This window comes from Perca flavescens, chromosome 18, assembly GCF_004354835.1.
Source record: "Perca flavescens isolate YP-PL-M2 chromosome 18, PFLA_1.0, whole genome shotgun sequence".
Classification (NCBI taxonomy): Eukaryota; Metazoa; Chordata; class Actinopteri; order Perciformes; family Percidae; genus Perca; species Perca flavescens.
The window spans coordinates 17858980-17884688 of record NC_041348.1 but is presented as its reverse complement, the minus strand read 5'-3'; the positions used below and the strand labels follow the sequence as shown (position 1 = coordinate 17884688).

General features: G+C 41.1%; 1 protein-coding gene across 1 annotated transcript; it reads right to left on the bottom strand.

Moving 5' to 3' along the window:
- Positions 1 to 815: 815 nt before the first annotated feature.
- rps6kc1 (ribosomal protein S6 kinase polypeptide 1) lies at positions 816 to 25662 on the bottom strand. The gene is made up of 16 exons (XM_028605060.1): positions 25479 to 25662; positions 24290 to 24325; positions 21935 to 22055; positions 21325 to 21440; positions 21155 to 21248; positions 20998 to 21051; positions 20032 to 20454; positions 18974 to 19098; positions 18416 to 18514; positions 16400 to 16447; positions 15665 to 15797; positions 12375 to 14009; positions 10483 to 10572; positions 4989 to 5071; positions 3297 to 3392; positions 816 to 2483 (listed from the first exon to the last, which is right to left on the bottom strand). The coding sequence occupies exons 1-16, from the start codon at positions 25578 to 25580 to the stop codon at positions 2382 to 2384; spliced, it is 3357 nt and encodes a 1118-aa protein (XP_028460861.1). The 5' UTR covers positions 25581 to 25662; the 3' UTR covers positions 816 to 2381.
- Positions 25663 to 25709: the final 47 nt, after the last annotated feature.

Genomic DNA, 25709 nt, shown 5'->3' with positions numbered 1-25709 from the left:
ACTTAGAGGGATTGTGAACACATTGAAGGCACATCTCACATCTACGCTGAGTAAGATTGACAGGTTTCTTCTCTGAGCTGAAGTGAACCTCTCGCCCTGAGTGTGTGTGTAATGAGAGACAGGTCCTATGACAAGCACTAATCATCCCAGACTCTTGACCCTGTGGCAGTGAGGCTGACACAAGGGGATACACCCCGACAATGCTAACAACTCCTCCGACCTGTGTCTGTGTGTGTGTGAATTTCAGGTAATAGAGGAACAAGTTCATGTTCAGTTTAATCAAGCCTGGGTGTGATTTTTAATGGGTGTGATTTATGTAAAAAGTTAAAAAGGTCAGTTTTTAAGAGAATATTAAGAAGAAAATAATGTTAAGTGATCGTATTGATCCACAAAGAAGTAATCAGATTTATTTTTATTATTTATTTATCATCTATCCTTTAAGTTCATCTCACATTTTTCAACTGCAGTAAGTACATACTGTACTTATTTATCACATTTCCAAACAGATTTTCAAATAATCAAGACTTAAAGCTGGTCATAGCATAACTGCACCCAGAGGCCCACGTGTATCAATGAGTGCTTGGGGTTCACCATGCTGTGTGTGTGTGTGTGTGTGTGTGTGTGTGTGTGTGTGTGTGTGTGTGTGTGTGTGTGTGTGTGTGTGTGTGTGTGTGTGTGTGTGTGTCTCTGTGCTGGGTCATATTACCGTCACGGTGACACTCAGCAGGAGTGAAAGCGGCTTTCTAGGAGTATCATCGGTCCTGCTAATAAGAGGGGCTGTAGCCTCAGAACAAACACAACACACTCCCAGCTCCTTACACGTAATCACTAGATGTTCTTATCCAGGTATGTTTATTGTTTTCCAGAGTGCACTGACAGACCAGTACAGACATACAGCACAGACAAGAGTGAGCATTCAATAGAAAACTGAAAAAAGAAAATGTGATCTTACTGTGATGTTTAAGTCTGATAAAAAAGGTTAATAGGTGGAATATGGACAGTATCTGTCAGTTAACATGTAGCATACCGCAGTGGAGTACAACAGAGTGCAGCATCTACAGTGGTGTGATTATCTGTGTTTTGTTAGAGAAATGTATTACAATGCGTTTGATATTGCAATGTGTTTGATATACTGTATATGCTCCAATAATTCTCAAAAGTCTCATTTGTTTAAACAAGAAGTGATATATGGCATGTAATGTAACCATGGCAATGTTTACCATATAGATATTATCATTGTAGACTATTATAGATATTATTAAATCAGCATTAAGATCTGTGCGGCAAGTTAGCAGATGTGATGCTCAGAAATAAAACACAATCAAATAAAAAGGATCTGATTGCTGAGGCAGTGAGTGATTGAAAAGTTGGACATAATCAAGGCTTTGAGATCTGGGTGTACCGTTCACTCAGCACAACATCCTTTAAAAAGGTATATTTATAAGACGCACAATATTTATTGTTCAGTAGATTTATCATAGTATTAAATAGATTACATAAATCATATTCGACCATGCAAAAAATGCAGTGTTGTACAGTACAGAGTTTCCTCTGTTATTCATAAAAACAACTATCTGTAAAAGGGCTGGTTTTAAATGTGTGGGTCAAGCCCTCCATCCTTCTCTTTCTTTCTTTCTTGAATGAATGATACACACTCACTACTCATGGAGGGAGAAGGCCCCCTTTTTTTTCAGCTTTAATCTATTAAATAATTCAATCCTCATACAACTAAATACTTCACTCAACAACAAAACCATCTCCTATCTAAAAATATTTTGTTTATTCACCTTGTATAGTGTCTCTCTTTTATTGTATGTGGGTGCTGGTTGGCAAAAAAGTGTTGTAGGAAATGAGATATATCTGTTTCTATATCAGAGCAACATAAAAAAGCTCAACCCGTCTCACTTCCAGCTAATCTAAAGGGACTCAGTGAGGAATGATAAAAATGTTATAGGTGGCAACAAACTGTGTATTGCACGTGTCTTCAGGAACGCTTACCTAAGTCTGCGTCAGTTTAAAAAATGTCCTCCAAAAAAAATCCTCTCACTCATTTTGGCGTACAGCTACTGTATGAGTTATGTAAAAGCAACAATGTCGTAGTGGATGATAACTCAGCACCAGCACTCACTGTATAAATTATTGCACCACACATGTTGTTACGTGTTCCCTGCACCAAAAGGTTAGACAGTAAATCCTCTATGAGATAAAGAAATGAGCAATTTACAAGGAAGGTAATACTGCTTTGTGGCAAAACAATGGGTGATGTGTGCAGAAATGCATATTTACTGTATATCTATATGTGAGCCTGAAAGGGATTCATTCAGGACAGACAGTCTCCCAGGATGCAGCTCTGGTTTCCGCAGTCCCACAATGCACAGCGTCTATTTGGACCAGTCCACTCTGGCAAAGAAAGGGTGGGATTTGATATCATCCACGCCTCCCACACCTGCCCCCAGTCTCTCCATTGGGTTGTACTGGAGCAACTGCAGGACAAGACAGAGACCAACCTTTTAATTCAGCACAAGTGTCGGCATGTCCACTCCTTCACAGCACAAACTAAACTGGATTCATGGCAAATCTGTGTCACGTTAAGCAGAGATAAATCCATGCTAACCATATTAATATACATTTAAAGATTACCAGTGTGGAGGATTTGCAATTAGCTTTAAGATATTAGCATGGTGCAAGCTTGGTTATTAAGGATAATGTCCACTATGTCTAGGATGTGTGTTTATCTGTTTTAATCTGTCAGAAAAAAAAATACATCCATTACATTCCTAATCATTTAAAGCAGTTATGGTGAGGTCTGGTTTTCATTTTCGCAACATCTTTAGGGATTCGATCTCACTGCTGTCATGTCTAGAGATCACTCACCTATCTGAGAGTGTTTTCAGTACTGTGGTGCCTTTTACCTGTATGTTCTGTCAATGAAGGTACAGTTTAGAAGGGCACTGAAGCAGGTAATGCTAACCCAGTTCTTGTTCTACTGTATTTATTACAAACCACTGTTGCTGCTGTAGGAAATTATTATGCATACTTATGGGAAAGACCTGCCAAAAACTGGGTATTTTAAATATCACATACACACGTTTTTATAAACTAATTTATATTTGTGTACCAGCCAGTGAGAGAGTAGTAACTTTGATTTACAGAAAAAAGAACACATATTACTTCCTCACTCCCCCATCCCCCTTTAGAAAAAGCAGTGACTGTGGCGTCATGTTCATGTTTCTTCAATCTTTTTAGACAGCATCTTTATAGGTGGGGAAAATCTATTTGAGAGTCATAACTCTCACCTGCTCCAGCAGAGATCTGGCCTCCTCTGAAACAGACGCGGGGATGTTGAGAGCAGTGTGGCGACCAATTCCCGCTGGATGGCACCGCAGCAGAGACTGTGCAGAGGGAAGGAGGGATGGAAAGAATAGATAACTATCAATCAAAACAAAGAAAACCTAACAGACTGAGAGCTAAAGGGAGATATAATGACACCTGCACAGCCAAGTCAATGTGAAAGCACCAGAGGACTGGACAAATAGGAGGAGACCTGAAAAGCACCTGAAACAACACTGATCACACAAACTACAACATGGTTACGTTTTGACTACTGTTGCTTTTTGTTAGAACTGCTGCGTGTGTCACAGAAACAATGATATGGAAAAACTTATTGTTTTCGGTTATTTTGTTCTTCATGTATACAGAGCAATTTTACTGGAAGAACTGACAGTTACGAAGCAGTACATATAAAAGCTTTTTATTTGTTTTTAGAGTAAAAACGTGACCAGGTCAAACTGTCAATTACAAGGAATTGTTGCACTCACGGCAAAAAAAAATGAAAAAAAGAAATAATCTCAGAAGCCAAGACCTGCAAATGGTTTTCCGACCACAGAATGTAGTCCCATTGTTAAAATAATTGACAATAATGACCGTAATCACTGTATGTTGCAACAGCACGTCTTTCAGTGCATCTACACCTACAAATTGAAAATGCTAGAACAGAACGTGTTCAGCAAGAGAAAGCCCGTTAACGGTTTGTGTTAGGGGACCCTGTTTTTTTTTCTCCATCACTTAGGTCATCTCTCTTTCTCTCTCTCTCTCTCTCTACGTGCTGCAGGAGTTCTGGCTGGGTTCCTAGCCGCAGTCAAGACTGCTCCAGGCAAGATCTTATCCTGCAAGGATCAAGAGACACTATGTGTGCCTGTGTATCCTTGCCAGGGCTGTACCCAGACATAATCATCAAAGGAGACATCTGTGTGACTGAGTTGTTGTTTTTTCCAGGTAAGTGGGTGTGTATTGTTCAACATAGAAACACTAACCTAACACCACGACTCATGTTTGGGACCATTGATGGAAACCACTGATAGCGGATATGAAAATATGCCCACTGGCGATCAGTTAGCATTTATTCAAATTTAATAAACAATAAAAAAATTCAAGGGACGCTCTGCACCTGCACCTGTCTGTGCGTTCACCTGTGTGTGAATTTGTCCTTCAAGAGAGCAGCAAGTTATAATTAGCATGTGCACTTGTTTGTATACATGTATAACAGCTGAATATGTATCTTTTGTCTTCCAAACTTAAGCCTGTCTTAGACGCCCCTGATCCTGGACCAGCCGAGTTGAGGCACCTTGAGAGCTGCCCTGGTCTTCACCTCCTCCAAGCCCAGTGCTGCTCCAGGAGCCAGCAAGGGGGCCCAGGGAGGGCTGACCCTATGGCCCAGCAGATGGAGCTCAGGCTGGGGGAGAAAGTCACACCGACACCCCTGGCACTCCCCGAGAACCAGAGTAAGAGATGGCAGCCAAGACGCACCTCACACACATACACACCAAAACAGCAAACTCCACCTACAAACACATACAGACACGCGCGCACAATCATACACAACCTGGCACAACCATAAAGAGTGTGAGAGAGTTGAAAGCCAAGACACCTACAGACATCCCACAACACCTTCGCAACAAGGATAACAGTTTTCATGCTTTTTGACTCACCATGCCTGTCAGGAGCTCAAACAGGACGGCGCCCAAACTCCACCAATCGCATGCTGCGGTCCCCTCACTGATACCTCCCACCTCTGAAACGGAGGGAAGACACTGAATTCATCAATAAATCAACAAGCAGAGAAATAGCTTATGTGTTGGAGAAGAATAATCAACTAGTGATGGAATATAAATAAATAAATAAATAAATAAATAAATAAATAAATAAATAAATAAATATATATATATATATATATATATATATATATATATATATATATATATATATATATATATACACACACACACACACTTTATCTTAAGCTCATTTTAGTGCATAAAACCCCTTTAATGATTACATTAAAAACTCAGTGTTTCAGACTGACATCTTTGATTACTTAATATTTCATTGAATTGTTATAATCAATTCAAAATGAGCACAAAAACATGGACACAGTCCCACACAGACACACACAAACAAGTGTGTGTCTCATAAAAGGGTGATTTGCATAATAAAAAAGCAGTTAAATTGAGGAAACCGTCTGCTGCAACTTCACACCATCTGCATGACCTGACCTCAAACACACATACACTCATACAACACACGCACAGCAAGAAATGCAAAGCAGGAACTGAGAACAAATAGTATAACATTTTTGTTCAGTTTTCTTTACTACCCCCCCTGCACCATTTTCAGCTATTGGGTTTGTAAAATGTCAGGAAATAGTGGCAAATTAGTAAATAACAATTTTATGAAGCCCAGAAGCCCCAAGTCATTTCATCATATGTCTTGATTTAACAGTCCAAACTCCAAAAAGATTTCCAGTTTACAATAAAAAAAAAAAGTAAAAATAAAAAGCAGAAAATCTTTTGCTTGAAAAATAACAATTAATCCATCACCATATCGGCAAATCGTTGCAGCCTTACCACAGACCCGGTCTATCATTAAGGTTGTTGTCTTGACAACTAATTAAAGGCTCTCAATAATTAAAGACCTCATTTACCATCTCTTCCTTTTCTAAAATTCTCCCCATTTGGTCTTGTGTTCGTCTTTAATGGAGTACATTTTTAATAAGCACAAACACTTTCATCTACACATGTCGCAAAACCCTCTCAAGTTGAACATTTCATGGGAAGTCTGTCCACTGTCCAAATCATGGCCACATTCTGTGAGATTCTGATCCACAACCAGTCCGACAGTCAGCTTGATGTGTGGCTGTTGGGACTCCACAGTATGTGTTTCAGTAAAACACATAAACCAAGAATGACACTCATTTGCTAAAGTCAAAAGTGTATGTGTGAGAGTGTGTGGGTGTTCTAGCTCCACTGGGTACCAGATGGCCTCTTGTGCCGCTCAGCTTCCCTCTGCTGGGCTCTCTCCAGAGGGCCGCACCCTGGGTCACGGCTGCGTGTGCCCAGAGACCTGCCTTCTCGGCTGGGGGAGTGTAAGAGACAAAGACCCCTCTACTCCCGGAGGCTGCCTGGAAGTCCAGGGGCCTGCGCGCCTCTCTTGCGGCAAAGGTTACAGAGGGCTATGATACGACTTGCACGTTTCCCCACACACACAGACACACACACCCACACACACACAGACACACACACAGCCAACTGAGCAACCAGTCTTCAGGGCTCCCCAGGACTACTGTTTTGACAGCCAAGGAGAGAAGATCGTCATTGAACGGACTAGTGATACCTGCGTAGTTATGAGCTGTAGGGGAGATACTGGACACACACACAAGCACACGTCTCAAAGCAAGGTCGATGTCATCACAATGGATTAATGTCTAAGGAGCTGCAGGGAGAGTACAGTGGAGCTGGCTACACTTACCGCTCTGTCAGAGCGAGGCAGGGAGAAAGGGAGATAGAGAGAAAGAGGATGGGAGGGGAGAATTAACTGCATCCACAGGCCATGGGTCATTCAAACCCTTCTGTTACACTGTAGCATGTATACATTTTCAAAATTGACCATACTTCCACTAAGCTGGCATTTTTCTTTCTTGAACAAAATATAAAGCACTTTAAAAATTAATCATAAGAATTTTAAGAAAACAAAAGGGAGGAGTTCAGATACACTGATAAAACAATACAGTGTGTCCACCTCGTGACCTCCTCTTCTTCCCTTTCCCCTCAACAATCAGGTTCCCTCTTGCTTTGTATCTTAATCACACTCCATCTCCTCTCTCCTGGGGGCCATAAGGAACTTTCTCTCTTCTCCTCTTAGACCGACTTCCCTAAAAACTTAACACACAGTCATTGTTGAAAGGGGAAGTAAAGTGTATGCAGGTAGGAAGTAAGGAGGGACGGTGTACGATGTTCCAAGACTGAATGCGTGTCTTACTGTATGAGCTGGGGAAGCTCTGTTGAAATGGTGCCAATCGTTGCTAAAGAACAGCTGTTATTGTTTCAAAAACAAAACATATAAATATGATTATATGACACATCTTCACTATGAGGACAGAATATCTGAACATATTCAAATAATAAAGCAGAAGTAACCCCCCCCCCGGTAAAATGTCTTACTTGAAAAGCTTTTCAAAACAATGAGATGACAGCTCTTTATCAAAAGGGGAACTGAACTTTATCTTTCATTAGATCATCATACTGTCACTGAGCAGGTAAAACAACAAAATAGGGAGTATGATGATGGAGTCATCAGTTACTGACTTAATACATCAGAGAGGAAGAACATTGAATTTCCCTTTTCTTAGACATTGAAGACAATCGGTTTTGGCCTTGCTTCCCTCTCAGTAGAACAATAAACAACTCCCAATCCTGTTAAAATCAGGTTGTGTCACACAACAGCTTGTTTTTTTTTTCTTATTAGAGAACAAAACATTAACCATCTGATGTTTATCAATAATGATAAAATGGTGAGAAAGTAAATAAGCAGAAGTGCAAAATAAATAGATTAATACCCGGCTGCCACTGTATTTTTCCGAGTCCACTCCCGTGTTTTTTGGGTGTGAATGTGTGCGTTTTAAAAACATGTTTCCCTCCGTCTTACCACACACACACACACACACACACACACACACACACACACACACACACACACACACACACACACACACACACACACACACACACACACACACACACACACACACACACACACACACACACACACACACACACACACACACACACACACACACACACACACACACACACACACACCAGGCCCCCTGCTAGCTTTCTGGCAAACAGTCATAAATCTGTCATCAGGAATGAAGCCATCGCTAGAGCTGACCCTGTCTGGATAAACAGCAATACATAACAAGGGCAGAAGAGACACACACTCACTAACCTCTGCGTTTGTGTGCGTGTGTGTGTGTTAACAACCACATACATCTACAGATGCATGCATGTACCAAATGTAGGGGTTTTCAGGTATGAAATAAAAGCATGTAAAATAGTTGATAGCCATTATTTAGTAGTGTGTGTATACTGAAATTGACAACAACAACAACAAAGAAAGGTAGACAGAAAAGAAAGAGGAAAAAGTTATCAGTGTTTGAGCAGGACAATGGATGTGGAAGTGATATTATCGCTCAACAAAAGCATAACACACCCCCTGCTGGCTGCTAATATGTATTACATCCATTGATCCACATGGGATTAATAGTCGCTTAACTAAGACATTTCACACCTGGAGTGAGGTCAGTTTAATTCCAGTGCATGTCTTGGCATGAATCTCTTTTCTGAAAATATTTTTTATTTGTATTAGCTGGTTAGACTTTGATTTATCTTCAAACTACACTACATTTACATTCAGTACAGTGCTGAAACGACTAGTCTATTAATTTATGGATGTATTCAATGACGAAAGTCAATTAATCATTTATATAATTTGTCAAGTAAAGAAACCACAAGCTGCTTACAGCCTCTCAAGTCTGAATATTTGTTTAATTATCCCAGTTTCATGTCATTTTAAAATGAATACCTTCCAGTTGTTGACTGCTGGTAAGAGAAAATATGATGTTTATGTACAGCACTTTAAAAAAAAAAATCAATAAATAATTTGATGGTGAACATAATCATTGGTGGCAGCCCTAAACATTTTTCTTTTACTGAACCAGAAGGGGCTTAACAGTGCCGTTATAACTAACTGTAAGTCAAGTGTACATTTAGTCAAAATCTACCTTTTAATATTTTTTTAAATTTGAATAGCAAATTAATTTGTTTGTTCATCACATGACAGGTGTCCTTTCAAACCTACCACACTCTTAGACAGGTATAAAAATATCACGCTGCTTATATTAACAAAAAAAATTATAATTATTTCACAATGACTTAAGTGGCAAACATGTCTCAGCTTGGCACTTAGATTTTATGCTACATTATGCATAAAGCTCCGTGTGCTGAGCTTCACTCCTGTGTGTCTTTAGGTCATCTACTGCTGGCCACTGAACATATGTCTCTACGTGCTTCTATTTCCATTAGTAGGCTTTTAAACGAGCTGTTGCTAAGGGAATAAAAATGCACACTTTAGATATTAGATGGAGCATTTGTTGCTTTCAGATTTATTACAACAGTGGCATACTGTATGTTCTCGTCACAAGGAGGATTTAAATCTGAAGTGACCTTGCTGGCTTGAGAGAGAGGATGAATATGAGAGAATAGCTTAATATAAGTAAGTGGGAGAGTAAATGGGTGCGAGGGTCATTGTGTCTCGGAGTGCGTCCGGTGTTTTCCGGTGTTTTCATCTTGCATATTTAAGAAAGATGTAATCAAACACATCACACAGAAATCTATCCAGCAGCCTAAGTGTGAAGCAATACGCTTAAAGCAGCAACATATTGGAAAAAGTATCCGCCCATAGCTGTCTGATGCCCCCACCCCCCACCCCCCCCCCCCCCACACACACACACACACACACAAGTGCTAAGTAGGGACATGGTGCTGTAGTCTAGCAGCAGTTTGTTTTAGGCAGCTTGTAAACAGCATGCCAGAGCCGCCACAAGCCTGCTGAAGGCAACACATGGGGTTCCCGCACTGCTGGCTCACTGTTGCACAACAACACACTCTAGAGGACAATAAGTGAACGACTAGAAGAGGCAGCCTCTCAAAATTGTGACCACAAGAGTAAAAAACACAGATATTTCTAATGTATCCCCCAGCTATGGACCAATATAAGTATAATTCAAATGTAAAATAACACTGCCATGATGACGTACTATATGTAGTAGCCTTTAGATGCGGTGCCCTTAATGGCAAAAAAAAAAAAAGCAAAAGAACAGAATGGAAAGAGTACCTTTGCATATGGATTTCTGTTGATTTCAAAGTCGAGAAGAATCTGTTTCTACTTTATATTGTTTATTCATGTCTGGCTTTGAATGAAGGTTCTGTGACCATGGGAAAGTGGCCTACTTATGGCCCTGCATGCCTGCATAGAATTAACCCCACATAAAACCTCCTGACATGCAAAGGCTCCCAGGCATAAAATGAGTACACAAGAGAAATCAGAGAGATAAAGTTTTTTTTAGCATGTATATGTATGTCTCACCTGGTGCACAGTACATATTGGCAATGGCCTCTTTGTCACAGGACTCCTCCACATCATTCCAGCTACAAAAGTAGGTAAGCTGAACATGACCTAAGGAGACAGGAAGAGGGGGAAAGTATTTAGCTCAAAGTCTCGGTAGAAACATTCATCTAATGCTTAACCTCACACAGTCAAGTGTCACTCTGACTGGCTACTTTTCAAACTGTTTACTCACATACAGCACTTCCTTCCTCCATTCCTTTATGCCTCTCTACATCTCTCTGCAAGCTTTTCAAGCACACAGCCCCAGCGATTACTCCTGTTTAGCGGCTACCCGTTAACGCTATCATTAGAACTAATGGTGTCATTAGGTAGCCGTGGCCATTAGCCTGGGCTAGCCAGACTGATGCACCACACTACGCCGTTGATGGGCCCTTTAGAACAATAATTACTACCAGGGAGACGAAAACAGCCACTCAGCTAATTAGACGCTTGTTGATAACGAGGTGGAGAGAGATGATTGTAGGACGACAAAGGAAGAAGTTGATAGGGAATCTGTTCCCTCCTGGTAAAACAACACTTTCGCTTCTGGAAGAGCCTTCATTTTAGTAAATAGATTGGCTGACTGACAGAGACAGTCCCTTAGTCAAATATTATCTGGTCTAAGAGAGGAATAAGCAGAGATCTCAACTTCGTACAAGTTTTTTGTTTGTTTTTTTGCTTAAGGAAACAAGCAATATATGATAGGACAGCAGCTTCAGAAGAATGTGATTTTATGCTTGCTGTATGAGAAATATGAGCAGATGTCAACAAGAGCGTATGGGATTTTCATTAGGTCTATATTAGTCTTGCATTGCCAGACCTTCCACCACGACGCTGCGGAGGAGGGTCTGGCGTGTCCACACAGTATTCCAGGACGGGAGAAAAACGTGCTCTGGTTTAGTGGCATTTCTTTAAAGCAATCATAAATCGTCTTGGGCGGCGCTAAGCTCTGCACAGAGCCTCTGCAAAATAGCCTCGGGAAGGAACTTGTTTTGGTAGAACGTGTACATTGATAAGTTGTTTTAGTCGTGCGAGAGAAAACTCAGAATGGACAGTTTAGCTAGCTATTTCAATTTACCATGCAGAGATCTGAGGAGCAGTTAACCATAGTTCTCATAAATTGATCCGGAGTTTAAAATTCCAACACAAAAGAAAGCGGAAGGTAACGGACAACGGCGAAAAGATATGCATCCAGCGGAATTTCCTGTGGTACCGGTACAAATCCCGGAAGTGGAACGTTGTAGATATAGACTAGGTCTTTATTGAACTATTTACGTCTGAAATATCTGTGATGAAACTCTTACTAGGCCACCTAATAGTAGTAAAGTATTAGTCCTGCTGCAGCCTCTGTTCAGTGTGTGGATTGTCTAATTCATGTTTCTTGGAAGTTGACATTTTAATTTTCTTCCCTGGTACATAGATTTGGTGCATTGTTGTCCATCTTTGCTTTAAAAGTAACCTAGAGGGCTTGCTATCCCCATCATGAAGTGACAGGAATCATGTGTTGGGGTTTAACAGCAAGTAGATGTTTGCATTCTCTCAGCCCATTCAAGTTTGATCTTACTTGCAGATGTATCTTGCACTAAGATAATCTACATCTTTTTCTAAACTTTCTGTAACTAAACTTCATTGTAATGCTGTCCGGTTATTATTGCTCATAGGCAGCTGTATTAGTTTAGCAGTATTAAAGCTTATATTGTTAGAACATAGTCTAAAAATGTTCTAATTTTCACTACATTTTAAGACATATACTGGCATCCCTGTGTGTAACAATCTAGTACAAGATTTAAGATAGCTATGAGATAAATGACAAGATAATGGGATCTTGCTGAACAAAACTACATAAGCTGTGGTTATAAAGGATGTCTAACCTTGGTGGTTGAGCAGGATGTTGTTGGGGTTCAGGTCTCGACAGATGACGCCCTCTTGGTGCAGACAATCCAGGGCTTTAACTATCTCTACCGCGCAGCATCGGACAAACTCCTCCGGGATACGAGCTTGGGATGCAGCCAACGACAGCTCGTCCAGCTCTGCAAACAGCCGCGATACTTCTTTATCAAATTCGCTGCCACCTGTAGTGCTAATAACTCTTGATTCACCATCAAGACCCAATAAACTCTCAACCACTGTGCATGCCTTAGTCCCATTTGTGGCGGGGATAGAGCCTGTGCTGTTGCTACTGGGGTCTGGAACTAAGTCTGTATTTACTCTTGTACTGGCCTCTGGTTTATCATTTAGAGGATCAGTAACTGGAAGGTCAAGGGGAAGTTCATTATTTTGGCATGGAGAATGAACCACCATTTTGTCAGAGGCTTCTTGCCCAAACGCCACGCTGCAGTCATCCCATAGTGAGTTGAAGGGAGAGGAAGATGCAACACTGGTGTCATATGTTGCAGAGGCTGTACATAAAGATGAAAGGTCCTGCTCCAACAGCTGCTCCTCCTCTTCCTCAGGGTGAACGGGAAGCTGTAAAACATCAGGCTGAATGAACTTCTGAGGAGAGGCTGTGGCCTCGAGGCCCACAAACCCCCCCGAAGTGTCTAATTCTTCCTGTAAAGAGTCTACAGTCCCACCCGTTATAGGCAGGTTGACCAAAAGGTCTGGTGGGTGTCCCTCATCCTCCACTACTGCCTCTTTAAAAGAGATGACTGGCACTGACTCATTGGAGCCTTTATCGCTACAGTCCAACTCCCAAAGCTCCGAGCTGTGGTACTTGACCTCCTGAGCCAGCTCTGGAAGATCCTCAGAGCCCAGGTCTGATGTAGAAAAGAGGGGAACTGGCTTATGAGAGTCAAGACATGTCACCTCACTTGCACTGTCTTTGCTGTCAATACGGAAAAACTCCATTGGCGTGTGCTTGGACTGATCCAAAGACAGAGGCACAGCAGGTGAGGGCAAAGGACTGAACACTTCACTGTGGTCCTGTCCCTCGCCGCGGTATTGCTCATTGTCAAGAGTGTGGCCACTTTTGTCGGATGACTCGGTAAAAAAGCCAAGTTCTTGAGAGCTGATAGGTGATAGGCTGTCATTGCTAAGCAGTGAGCGGCTACGCGAGGAAGTAGTGGTGGTCGCAATGGGCACTTCCAGGGACAGCATTTCATGTTCACTCTTTTCCTCCTCCTCCTTCTCTTCTTCTAGTGCATCTGGTTCTACTTTGTCTTGTTCATACTCATTGCAAAGTGTCAAATAACTGTTGGTGCACTCTTCCTCAGACGTGGCTCCAGAGTCTGACTGGGCACCAATTTGTTCGATAAGCCTGGGAGGGAGAACGCTTTTCTTAGGAGACACAATGAATTTCTCCCCTTTGTTCTGAAGCCCTGAGACAGAATCAGAACAAGCAACCGGCCCAGAACCAGAACTGGCTGAACCTACATCCAGCTGTGGTACAGCATGTTGTGGAGAGTGTACAGCCGCTGTGTGGCTCTTCTGGATGAAAGGAATGTCAAAGCTCTCTTCTGGGCTGGAATTACGCAGGTACTTTCCAATGTGAGACCACAGCTTACCACCTAGAGATGAAAAAAAACAGGGCATTAAAACAATGTATTGTGGTGTATTTATCACAGTGGTAAGCAGAGGTATAAAGAGGATGAATGAGGAGTTAAGGGAGAAAGCTGTGCAATGTCTGGATAATTACAGCTTTTTCACCACATTCACTTTTTCAGGAATAATTTTAGCCACCTGTGCTTCAACAGGGGGGAACCTTGGTCTAAAGTTAGTTCCTAGGCCATAGATCTTCCAAAAAGTCCCTAGGTAGCAGCACACAAAGTTACTGACTGGTCAAACACTAGCCCCAAGGCCTCAATAATTTGTGTAAAACATTCATTCATACAGTAAGCACTTACTGAGTGCCAGTAGTATCAACATATGGATGATTTATTGATTATGCGGTAGACTTATAAACCACTCTTGAGTAAGTTGATTCAATGGACTTACCTTCTACAGCAGAAAGAAGGCTAAAGTAATCCGCTATGAGGCCCGTGGCAAAAATGACCTGCAGCGCCCCTCGGGGTCCCTGCCTATTGCTTGTTTTGCCCATTTGGGAAAAATAACCAGAAACTTCATCACTATTTCAGAGGTGTCCGTCTCACTTTTCTGTGCATGATTACATTGCATATAAAAAAACAAAAATAAAAAAAATATATATCGCTCTCTGCCATCGATCTAATTTACCTAATATTCACAGTTCTTCAGATTCTGTGAAAACGCAAAAAGAAATGCGCAAAAGAGCCTTTTAGTTCCTGACTTTGGCTTCTGGGGCTCCTTAGTTTCTGAGACTATTTGGTAAAAAGGGTCATTAGTTTCCACTTAGGAATGAGTAACCAAGGCAAACAAGAACAGTTAGGATTGAACCCAATCTGGCTAAATGGAGAGGTCTGTGTGTGTGTTTTAGGTTCCCAGTGTAATGTTAGCATTTTGACATCTCTGTCTCACATACACACACACACACACACACACACACACAGAATACACACAGCTGTAGTGTGAGCAATTGGAAGCCAGCATCTGTTGTGTGTGATGAGAAGGAATAGGGAGTTCACAGTGATGATAATGATAGCAGGACAACTCGATGGCTTAGAAAGTAAAACCATCCACATGTTATTTTGTCCAATGTCACTCAGGTCACTGCCTCCCTCCGTCTGCCTGCCTATCGTCATTCAACCCATCAGCTGCTAACAGCATACTTAAGAAGCAAAAGGAGCAAGCCTGGATTTTGTGAAACAGATGTAACTGTGGTGAAACTATGCCTTTGCTGGCATTTGATTAGCTTTATTAGATCATGTTCATATGATATTTAATACTGTCCACTAATATTAGTGCAGGGTGGTTATAGAGTGCACCAGATTGAATAGGTTATAGGGCATTAAAAAAATATGGCTGCATTTCATTGTACGCACTCACCCACACACATCGGAGAGTGAGTGGGATGTAAGGAGGCCCAGGTGTTGGCATAGCTAATGAAGCATGGCGCCACCTGGTATTCAGAATAATGACCTGTGACACACACCCATCTTTATCAAACATCTGTCTAGAACAAGGGCAGAGAGAGGGGTAGGAGAAGAGAGGAGGAGGAATCAGAAGAAGGAGGGGAAAAGACAGTTGGAGGTAAAAAAGACAAAAGAGGGAAGATGAAACTAGGAAGCATGAGATGTGTGTGTCTTACCTTCAGCATACTGCAGCAAAAGGAAAACTGTGTCTTCAGAGACAATGAACTTTCTCAGCTGCACCATGTGCGGCACAGAGTGAGGCATGATTGTCCTCTTAGTCTGCCCACAGTCACTGCTCTTTCTCAGACCCTGCAATAAGAAGTGAGAGGAAGAGGAGGTGAGTAGTTAAAGGTGAAGTAAGCAAGGAAATCTGAAGACGAGAAAAGAAAAATGTACCCCAATTTGGAGGGCATGAATGGGATGAGGTAAAGGAAGGTGAGTTTAGTTTGTGTGAAGAATAAGGGGTGTTAAAAAAAAGAAAAGAAAAAAAGAAGAAGATGAGAAACGGAGTGTGGCAAAGGAGAAACCTCCTATTAACGAGGAGCCAGCTTTGCCCCTTGGCAACCCAAAGTCACTGGATTCATCAAGCCACATACAGCGCGTGACTTTTTAAAAGAGCCACACAAATCTATCAGCGCTACACGTAAAGTTCACATTGGCTGCGTGTGTGTAAGTATGTGCGTTTGTGCGCGCACGTGTGTATTCATCTGTGCTTGCACTGTGCGTTGGCATCTGGCACACGTCTCACACCTGAGAGCAGAGGAGCTGACAGGGACAGGCCCATTAGAATCAATTACACCGGTCACACACAGGGGCTTCTGGCACACTTAACACTTACAGTCAGGACAACGAGGATGTGGGGTGCACAAGCACACAAAAAAAAAAAAAAAAAAAAAAAAAAAAAAACTTACTTTCAGGATGAACATCTCTTGTGTTCTCTTGTCCATGACCAAAAGAACCTGTGATGAAAGAGTGCCATTAATTGCCACATATGAACAGACATACACAGTCTAAGATGATGTAGTGGTTGTGTCCTCTAGTGCAGTGTTTTTCAATGACTGGGTCAGGGCACACATGAGGGTCCCTGTAAGATAAATGGAGGTCCCTAAATTATACTAGAAAATTGGCATTACACAATGAATCCTGCTGTGTCGACCAAACCAAGTACCAGGCACAACAATAACTAAAAGGAATCTATCGAGTTCTGTAGTGTAAGAGCTAAAAAAGGGAACCAAATGCAATACTAGCTGCTAAAGAACCCCCAAAACAAAGAAGAATGTAAATGTGATAGAATTAACACATATCTTTAGCAATACATTATACCTGAATCAATTAATCGATTAGTTGATTGACAGAAAAAAATCCATGAAAACAATTTTTGATAAATTCATCAATAAGTAATTTAACAAATCAAAAATGTTATATAAAACTATCATGTCTTTCCCTTTTTAAATTTCATTTTATAGATTGTACCACAGAAAAAATAACTGGCAGATTAATAATTATTGGAAAATAATCGTTAGTTGCTAATATACCCCCCCCAAAAAAAAAAAAATATATATACATATGAGCAACCTGCAAGCCAGTGTGGTTATTCACATTTATGTTCATATATCGGATGCACACATTTCTTTCCTGTGCTCCTACATTTGTTATTATTATTTTGGAGCACATGAAATATCTCACTACAGATCCACGCAATTCTTCACGGCAGACACGCTTGCTAGCAGTGCCGTCTTCAAATCCCTACCTTTCTTTCCATCTGTCCCCAAATTCCCACAAAAAAAGGAGCTCCTAGTATCTATAATTTCACTTTCCTTTATTTTCTCCCTTCTTTATCGCCGACATCTTCATTGCTCTTCTGCTCCCTTACCGTCTCAGGGGAGAGCTTGAGCATATGTGTGTGACCCAGTCTGTGTTCGTGCGTAGTGCTGTGCAGTGCGTATGTTTTGTGGGTGCGTTCTCTCCATGTGACCCTGGCTGGAACCAAACAGGTGCAGGCTAAATGGATATGAATGGAGCTGTAAGTAAACAGAGTGGCAGTGCTAGCCAGGGCGCTAATATAATTAAGACACAAACATCAGGGAAGGGGGGAGGTGGAGAGAAGGGGCAGGAGGGTGAGGAGCTCTCTCCATCTGTCCCCTCTGTCCCCATTAAAAGTGAAAGGAGGAAGGAGGAGGAGAAAGAGGAGAGGAAAGCCAGGTCATTTTTGGATAGCGTAGTTTCCACTTATGGCGTATCTTTTTTTTTTTTTTTTTTGTCTGATTTGTTTCTGACATATTGTGGATTTTGCATGCACCTCTGTAGAGTAACACATGTTAGTATTGTGTCAACATTTTCCTTGGGGTTTTGTGTGTGTGGAGGACGAGCATCATTGATTCAATGTTGTGTACCGCTCTCTGAGCTGCTTGCCAAGTCATTTCATGGCTGAGTGGTGAAGTTGCTTCGCCGGCAGCTGGTTGAGAGGACCAGCAACCTAAACTGACCTTGTAGTACTCATAACTGACGCTGAACATACACACACTCAGCCCTTGCCGTACCATTCAGTAAATCTATTACGCTTTATTGCTTTGGATAAAAGAGATGGTCGAAGAAGGAAAGGACACAAGGAGGAGAAATTTGACACATCCATATTTATCTGGGCCGGGGAAATAATAAATAAATTTGTGTAATTATTTTGTAAGGACCTCAATTATTATTTTGTTTTCACCGTAAGAAGTGTCCTCTTCCATATTTACTATAATATTCAAGAAGAAAATTCTGACATCAGATCAAACAAAGTAAAACTTTTTGTGTCTTTTACTCACTGTCTTGGTAGAGAGAAAAAAAATAGACAAATTATTGATTGTGATTATGAAAGAAACAAAATCATAGTAAACTCACAAAATGCAGCAGCAAGTTGCAAGACTTGTCAATAGTAAACTGACCTTATCTATCACCCCCAACACCCTGTAAGCTCTCAGCTCCTCGGACGGACTCTGCTGGCCTCCTCTGCTGGTGGATGGGCAGCACTGTGCCCCCAAAGCCTTGGACAAAAAAACATTTCATAGTGCTTTAATCTTGTGCTATTTTATCATTAAAACATGGTCACATTCATTAGATATCTTAACCTCTTCCAACATGTGACCCAAGCAATATGAGAAGGAAAGCAACCGTCAGTGTCTCAGCCAAAAATAATCCAGGCTCCGGACTGTGATCATCAGATACAGGTAGCATACAGTGGGTTTTTAGAGCTTTTTGAAAACAGCTGCAGTTGCTGCCTTCTGTGGCCAAAATGTAGGATTTATTATTGATTATTTTGGTCAATATGTATTAATATGATGATGTGTTAAAGATATTTTTCAACACTGACTTTCTGTGATGTTTTCGTCTGTAATAAACCCGACTGTACTCTGATATACTGCCTCAAGGGGTTTGAGGACCTTGGTGGATGGACACATATAAAACACATTTGCATAATCCAACATAGACTCCCTCCCACTCACCACTGTCTGTGTTGACCCTTGACCCATGTTGCTTCTCAGATGCTGACTGGATATCTGTTCTGCACGCATTAGATACTCTGCAGTCTTCTTCTTCACTGCCTCTCGCCGCGTGGGACTGGGCTCACCTGAAAAGGGATGAGGGGGGAATCAATTTTCTGTAAAGCATTTTTTTGTTTTATTTTTTACTGAAAAAGCAGCACAGTATTACTGTGACAAGCTAATAAACCACAAAGTAAAAGTAATGTCTATTTGGCAATGTCAAGGCAAACTAAAGAACAGCAACCCTGCTGGTACGGTCAGTATCTGGCTTATGGACACTTCAGCAGGGTGGATGCTAACAGAATCACAGTCTTCATAAACCCAAGGCCAACATAAACCCAAGGCCAACCATCCGAGCAAATAGACATCCATGGTTACCACTTGGTATTAAAGCTATAGTGCCTAGTTTCTGTTGCCCTCTTGAGGAATTTTATGTAATGACTACAACACTGTCGGCGCGTCCACGTGATCCAAGCCTTCCGTGATCGCACAGAGCCCCACCCCCCTCCTCCACGCAGTTGCTAGACACGGAGGATAAAAAAAAAACATGGACTCTTCAGAAGAGGTAATCATCTTCACTCGAGTTTCTGCGCGCAAAAGTCGCCGGACGACACAATCTTCTGAACATAGCCATACTGAGAAATACAGAAAGTTGTGTGGAGCTGATAGCCTTAATTAGCCTTGTAGTAACTCATTTGGCAATGGCTTGAATGTAACGGACGTTCATTAATATCAAAAAGGTACGCACTAAAGCTTTAAGTAACAAGCTTAGGTAACTATATCAATTCATGTTACTTTGGATTAATAACAACAGGATGTCCGGAGTTAGTATTGGTTTCTCCACTGTGTCACACTATGATGAGTTAGTTGTGAATATATCCAAATTTCTCATTGAGTGGTGAGTTCAATTTTGAATATCTAAATACACTCGAGTTTCAGTTGTAACACTTCTCTCCTTCTGTATCGTCGTGTTGTTTCACTGCTGCACATGTAGATGCCCAGCTCTCTCCCAAACACACCTTGCACTCCTTGCAGCAGCAGGTCCACTCCGCTACGATAGCAGGAGAAAGCTGCCTGGAAGTCCTGCTCTTTCTCCTTCTGTACAGCCAAACAGATGAGCTCACTGGCTCTGTCTAGGTAGTCTGACTTCACGTCCTTCGGGTTGCCACCACTGGCTTTCTTCAGACTGCCGGAAAAGAGTGGCGTTCGGCCTGACCAGCTGACCTCTGGGTTTGGGGCTGAGGAGGCAGGGACTGGAGCAGGAGATGGAGTGCGGCGACCGTGCAGGGAGGGCAAGCGAGGGCTGCAGCTGCTGCCAATGTTGGTGGCTCCCCCCTGTGGCTGGTTTGGGGAGGTGCGGCCTGAGGCCATGCCATCATCTAGCCCAGCCAAAGAGTCTGTATCCACAGCCAGGGAGGTCAGGTCGCTGTCACTGGACGGGCCTAGGGAGGAGAACAATGCTGGGGTCATTACAGACAGACACATACATACACACTTCATGATCAGGGTTTTTCCTGCATAGAGGAATTTTTGGCACCCCCCAAAGAGGTTTGAGCCAGCCCCCAAAAGACCAAAATGATAAAAAATTGGGAATAAAAATATCAATTAAAATCCTCTCCAAATGTTTTTACGAGCAATTTACCAAACAACCATTGAACATGCAGAACATAAACTTGAATATGAAAGCTAATCTCAGTTTTATCATCCAGAGTCAGTCTGTACCGGTTTTGTTAACTGGGGTTTGATTAATTCAAGCCTAATATATATTTTTATCAAATTGTCAGAAATAATAGGAAAATGCATAGATTTCTGTCAAATAAGGTAAAACAAATTAATTGCCTATACTGTACGCAGACCGATCATGCTTACTGCCGTGCATAGTCAACCCCCAAAGGCTTATTCTGAGCCAGAAAAAGCCCTGATAATGTGTTTATGTATGAGCTTTATGTAGGTGGGTGTTATTTTGATGCATAAACAAACCTTACCTCCATACTCAGATGTGATAGTCAAATCATCTGCACCACTGAGGTCTCTTTGAACTGAAAAACATGTCCACACATCTCTGAGCAAGTATGCATTAACAGTCATTGTTAATTAAGAGGAAGATTCATTCTGACGAATAGTAATTGTGTGTAAGCCTACCGTCAGAGCTGCAGTCTGATAAACTGTCTGCCAGGAAGTCAGAAAAGGGCTCGGCTGGTCCAATGAGCTCCGAGCCGTCGTGGACCTCCCCTCCCTTGAAAAGAATTAAAAACATTGCAGTCCATAGCCTGGGAGTATGTTTGTATTTGCCTGTGTGTGTGTTTGGGTACCTTGAAAAAATCTTGGATATGCTGACTGCTATAAAGAGCAGGGATATTAGCAGAGAACTGCAGCAGATCCTCGGAGCACTGTCTTCTTTCCTCAACTACTGAGTCATCAAAACGACCTGTACATGCATACATGGATAGAAGGATACACACACATCAGACTCAGCTTGAGCTATGTTACTGGTTACTGGTTGCACGGCGTTCGTGGTTCGACTTTTTTCCCCAAGATGGCGCCTGGCTGTATACGTGAAGGTAATGTCTTTATAAACTATCTTTTTAATAAACTGTCTGTACACTTACAAAGTTCTCAATGCTTCGGTTTACATGTAGGGACCCTCATTATGCTACCGTGGAAGTGTGCTGCTATTTTGAGCCTTGTTAGTGGTATAGAAATAGCGATTTATTTTTACTCTACCAGTGCCCCGAAAGCCTCGCATTAAGCTAATCAGCGGTTCGCGCCAGAGACACATTCGATTACCATGAAAACATATCCCAGAGAACGGTCGACTCAGTACACGTTATTAACCCCTAGGTTCATTTTGCACCGGAATTGTCCTTTAAACTCTTTTTCTTAAGACACTTTAGAGAAGGTCACTAACATCAAGTTTCTTACCAAAGACTTTAGCCTTGGCAAATGGAGGAAACAGCTCCGACTGGCTACATACATTCTTGTGCAGCTGCCAGAGGTTCTGATGAAGCTTCCGGAAATCACTGTATCTCTTCCATACGGTTATCTACAGAAAGATCAAGACAACAGATGGATGAAGATATGGAGGAGGAGTTGGGGAATGAATCATTTTCTGTTTAATGACATGTGCAGCTTCCCCAAATGGATTATATCAATTGTGTTTATCAAACACTGTTTGAAGAAGTAATCTGATTTTGTACTTGTCTGTTAAAAGTAATCTCACTATCCCTTTTTATTTTAAAAGTTATGAATTAAAATATTCATTAGGTCTTGTTAAAGATGACATGCATGCTATGCAGCTATTGCTCCTCTGCCAACACATTAAACAATCTAACACATATGACAAGTTAAATTACTCATCTTACCACCATCTTGTGCAAAAAACAAAAAAAATCTTAAAACACAAGTAACAACATTCACACACAAACATGGATGAAGTATTTCCTTACTCTGTGGCATAAAGCACAACGTAATGTTGCCTAATGTTGAGATGAGAGTTCTGGACAGCCTGCCGGTGTGGGAAACACCACTCCCAAACAGGAGCACTGCTTAATGTTAACGTTTTCACTCTGTCCCAGACACACATGCAGTAATCAACATCATGCCTGCTGCATTAGCGCTGGTTTCAGGCTAGACTGCATTCCTCAGTGTGTGACAAACGTAAGACAGCATGCATGTGTGTCTTTACAGCATGTTCGTAGATACAATATGAGATACGGGAACATTTAAATGTTCTTTAAAACCTTTTAAAATACAGAACCGTTTTCTTGGGCAAAAATTCTTAAAATGGTCACCCTGAAGATGTGACCGTGTGTGTTTCCAGAATATTTAGACTGTTGACAAAAAAGCCTGAATGTCAGTATTATAAAACAAAGACAGGGAGTTAAAAAAGTAAAGAAAATGAACCTGATGTGTACCTAATTCTTGAATTTTTTTAATCAATTATTTTTCACAACTGAATTTCTGGCCAGGAAAATTAAGCTTTGCCTTAGAAAATCTCCTCACTAATAGTTTTTGTATTTCAAAAATCATTCTGTTTTTACATCAGACATTTTTCATCATTACTCATATTGTTTTGCAAATATATAAGCACAAACTGAAAAAGAAATAGTATAAAGCAAAACAATACCTAGAAACAAACAAAAAAAAAACAGCACACTTGTTTACAGCACAGAAACCCTTACATTCATTAATTTCCTTTGTATGACAATGGTAGGGAAATTATTTTGTTCATTATTTACACACTAAAATTATACAACAAAATATCTGGGTTCAATGGTATTAAAGTATTGTATCCATTTAACCCAGTATGACTGAAATCTGCTATCTTGCAGCTTTGAAGAATATGTCAATTTCTCTATTACATAGCTATCCTTCATAATTTCAATAAAGTCTTGTAATATAGGCATTTCAGGCTGCAGGTAGTCTTTTTGCCAGACCTTCCTCCACGGCGCAGCGGAGGAGGGTCTGGCTAGTCCACACAGCATTTCGGGATGGGAGAAAAACGTACTCTGGTTTATTGGCATTTCTTTAAACTGGTCACAATCGTCATGGGCTGTGCTAACCTTTACACGGAGCCACTGCAAAATAGCCTCAGGACGGAACTTGATTTGGTGGAACGTGTATGTTCAAAAGTTGTTAAATATTTACACAATGAGATTTTTAATAAATAATCATCAGTAATGTGGATATAATGACTAAGTGGGTAAAGGTAAATAATAGAACAGTTACAACAGTCTGGTAAGTTCAGTTCATCTTAATATGAAGTACCCTCTCTATAACATTATGTTTGTCCTGCTAAACGGAATGAATTTACATTGCAGTCCCAAAAATTATGATAACGATTGAATTCACAAAACCACATTGTCTCCAGCAAGTAGAGGCTCTCTGAGCTGGTATATCACAAGGCGTATCACACATTCTTCCAGCAGAATTATCTCCATTTCAGAGAGGCAGTTGTTTGCCTTTTTAAAATCTCTTAACACAAATGTATCCGTCGCTTTCAACTTGTATTTTTTGTACACTTTTATAACTACTAAATACTGTAAAACTGCAAATGTTGATGTGTGTTATTATATTGGTCTTGGAAGACCTCAACCAACTTATTCTGAGATAACAAACAGCTTATACTAGCTATATACAGAAGCAGTGCTTATCCTCCAACCCTGCAGGGGAAATTCCCTCCAAAGTATTCCATCAAGCTTATGTCTTTCAAGAAAGTCAACTCTCTGCAAATGCTTTGCACACTCACAAAGTCACAATATAAAAATAATGGCTTACCTCTTGGACATCTTCTGGGTTCTTCCTGGAGATTATCTATGTGGAAATGAGATATGAGAACTCAAGGATTTAAATACTTCATTTGAGTGATTCCTATAAGATGCCAGTGATGGTTTAAGACTTTCTCGTGAGGCTGGCACAAGCATGAGCTGGGACACGGCTCTGTGTGTGACAATGAGTACATTATATAGCGAATGACGGAAGTCTTGAGTGTAGAAACGAGACATCCCCAACAACCATAACAAGCAGAATAGCAGGGAGGCAGAGACAAAAAAACTCAGCTTGTCCTTATTAAGGACTGGGAGTGTGCCCATGCATCTGTAAAACCACTGCAAAATCTGGTGACTGGAGATCCGGCAGAAGTTTGGATGAATATTAGGATACTTGTCTATTCATTTTAACATCAGATGACTTACTTCTCTATACAAGCACTTGATCTGTGAGTTGCAGTATATTATCAATGGCGACATGAGCCCATTCTTACAAATTAAAGCCTGATTTTTCAAAAGTATAGGTGAATTTTGTCTAGGGTTTTTCTCCTAACCTGAAATAGTGTCAGAGTATAGTAGCACCTTACAGGGAGCTTAAGCAATTAACATGTGGGTGAAGTTAACCCAGGCTTTGACATTTCACCATCCAGGTCAATCAGAATAATCCAAAACGTGAATTACTTCTTTTAAGGCATTTCTCTGGGAAATAAAAATATAATGGCAATATGACCCAGCTATCTTGTTGATGTTAGAGTCTAAAGATGCTTTTTTTCTGCTTAACATTATCTCCTAAATGTTCGTCCATTGTAACGCTACTCTATAACACTAAATAAGCTAGCTAGTTAGCTATCTAACGTTAGCGGTTAACACTGGGTTAACACATAGACAACACAGCGTTTAGGTCGGACTCAATCAGTCCGGCTAATATTGCTAATGTAAGTTAGTAACTAGACAATCCACTGCCACTGAGGGTAAAACCGCCACATTTTATAACATAAGCAAGTCTGAATGTGCATATTAGCTACATCTACGGTGTTCACAAAAGCTGTTACCATTGCCAGCGATTCCTTAAAAGGTTAAAGTAACGTTACTTGTGTTTGCATCATATTAGCTTGGTTAGCACAGCTCAAGCTAGACAGCTAGCTAACAACACCTAGCATTAGCCTTGCTGTCAGAGTGCCCATCCTCCCTTTACTTACCCTTGCGGTGACTTTGTACACAGTATAGCCTTTCAGGTGCTTTTTGGGATCTGTGACAGTATAAAACCGAGCCAGTTCTCCTCTGTCCCGCTGCGATATCATTCTGATAGTGACAACATTGCCAAAGCTACCAGTCGGCTAGCCATTCACATTCATTCCCTGACAGCAAAGTGACAGGAGGCAAATTAATTAGAGCGCCTCCTGGAGGAATGAACTACACTTCTCTTTTTT

What these genes read in the sequence shown, in the direction of transcription:
- rps6kc1 (XM_028605060.1), bottom strand. Translation starts at nt 25,580, where the DNA reads ATGATATCGCAGCGGGACAGAGGAGAACTGGCTCGGTTTTATACTGTC. An exon ending in GCTGCTGCAAGGAGTGCAAG is followed by an intron (nt 19,099 to 20,031) that starts GTGTGTTTGGGA and finishes ATCCCTTTTCAG; the next exon opens with GTGAGCCCAGTCCCACGCGG. An exon ending in CATCCTGCTCAACCACCAAG is followed by an intron (nt 10,573 to 12,374) that starts GTTAGACATCCT and finishes CTGTCTCCTTAG; the next exon opens with GTCATGTTCAGCTTACCTAC.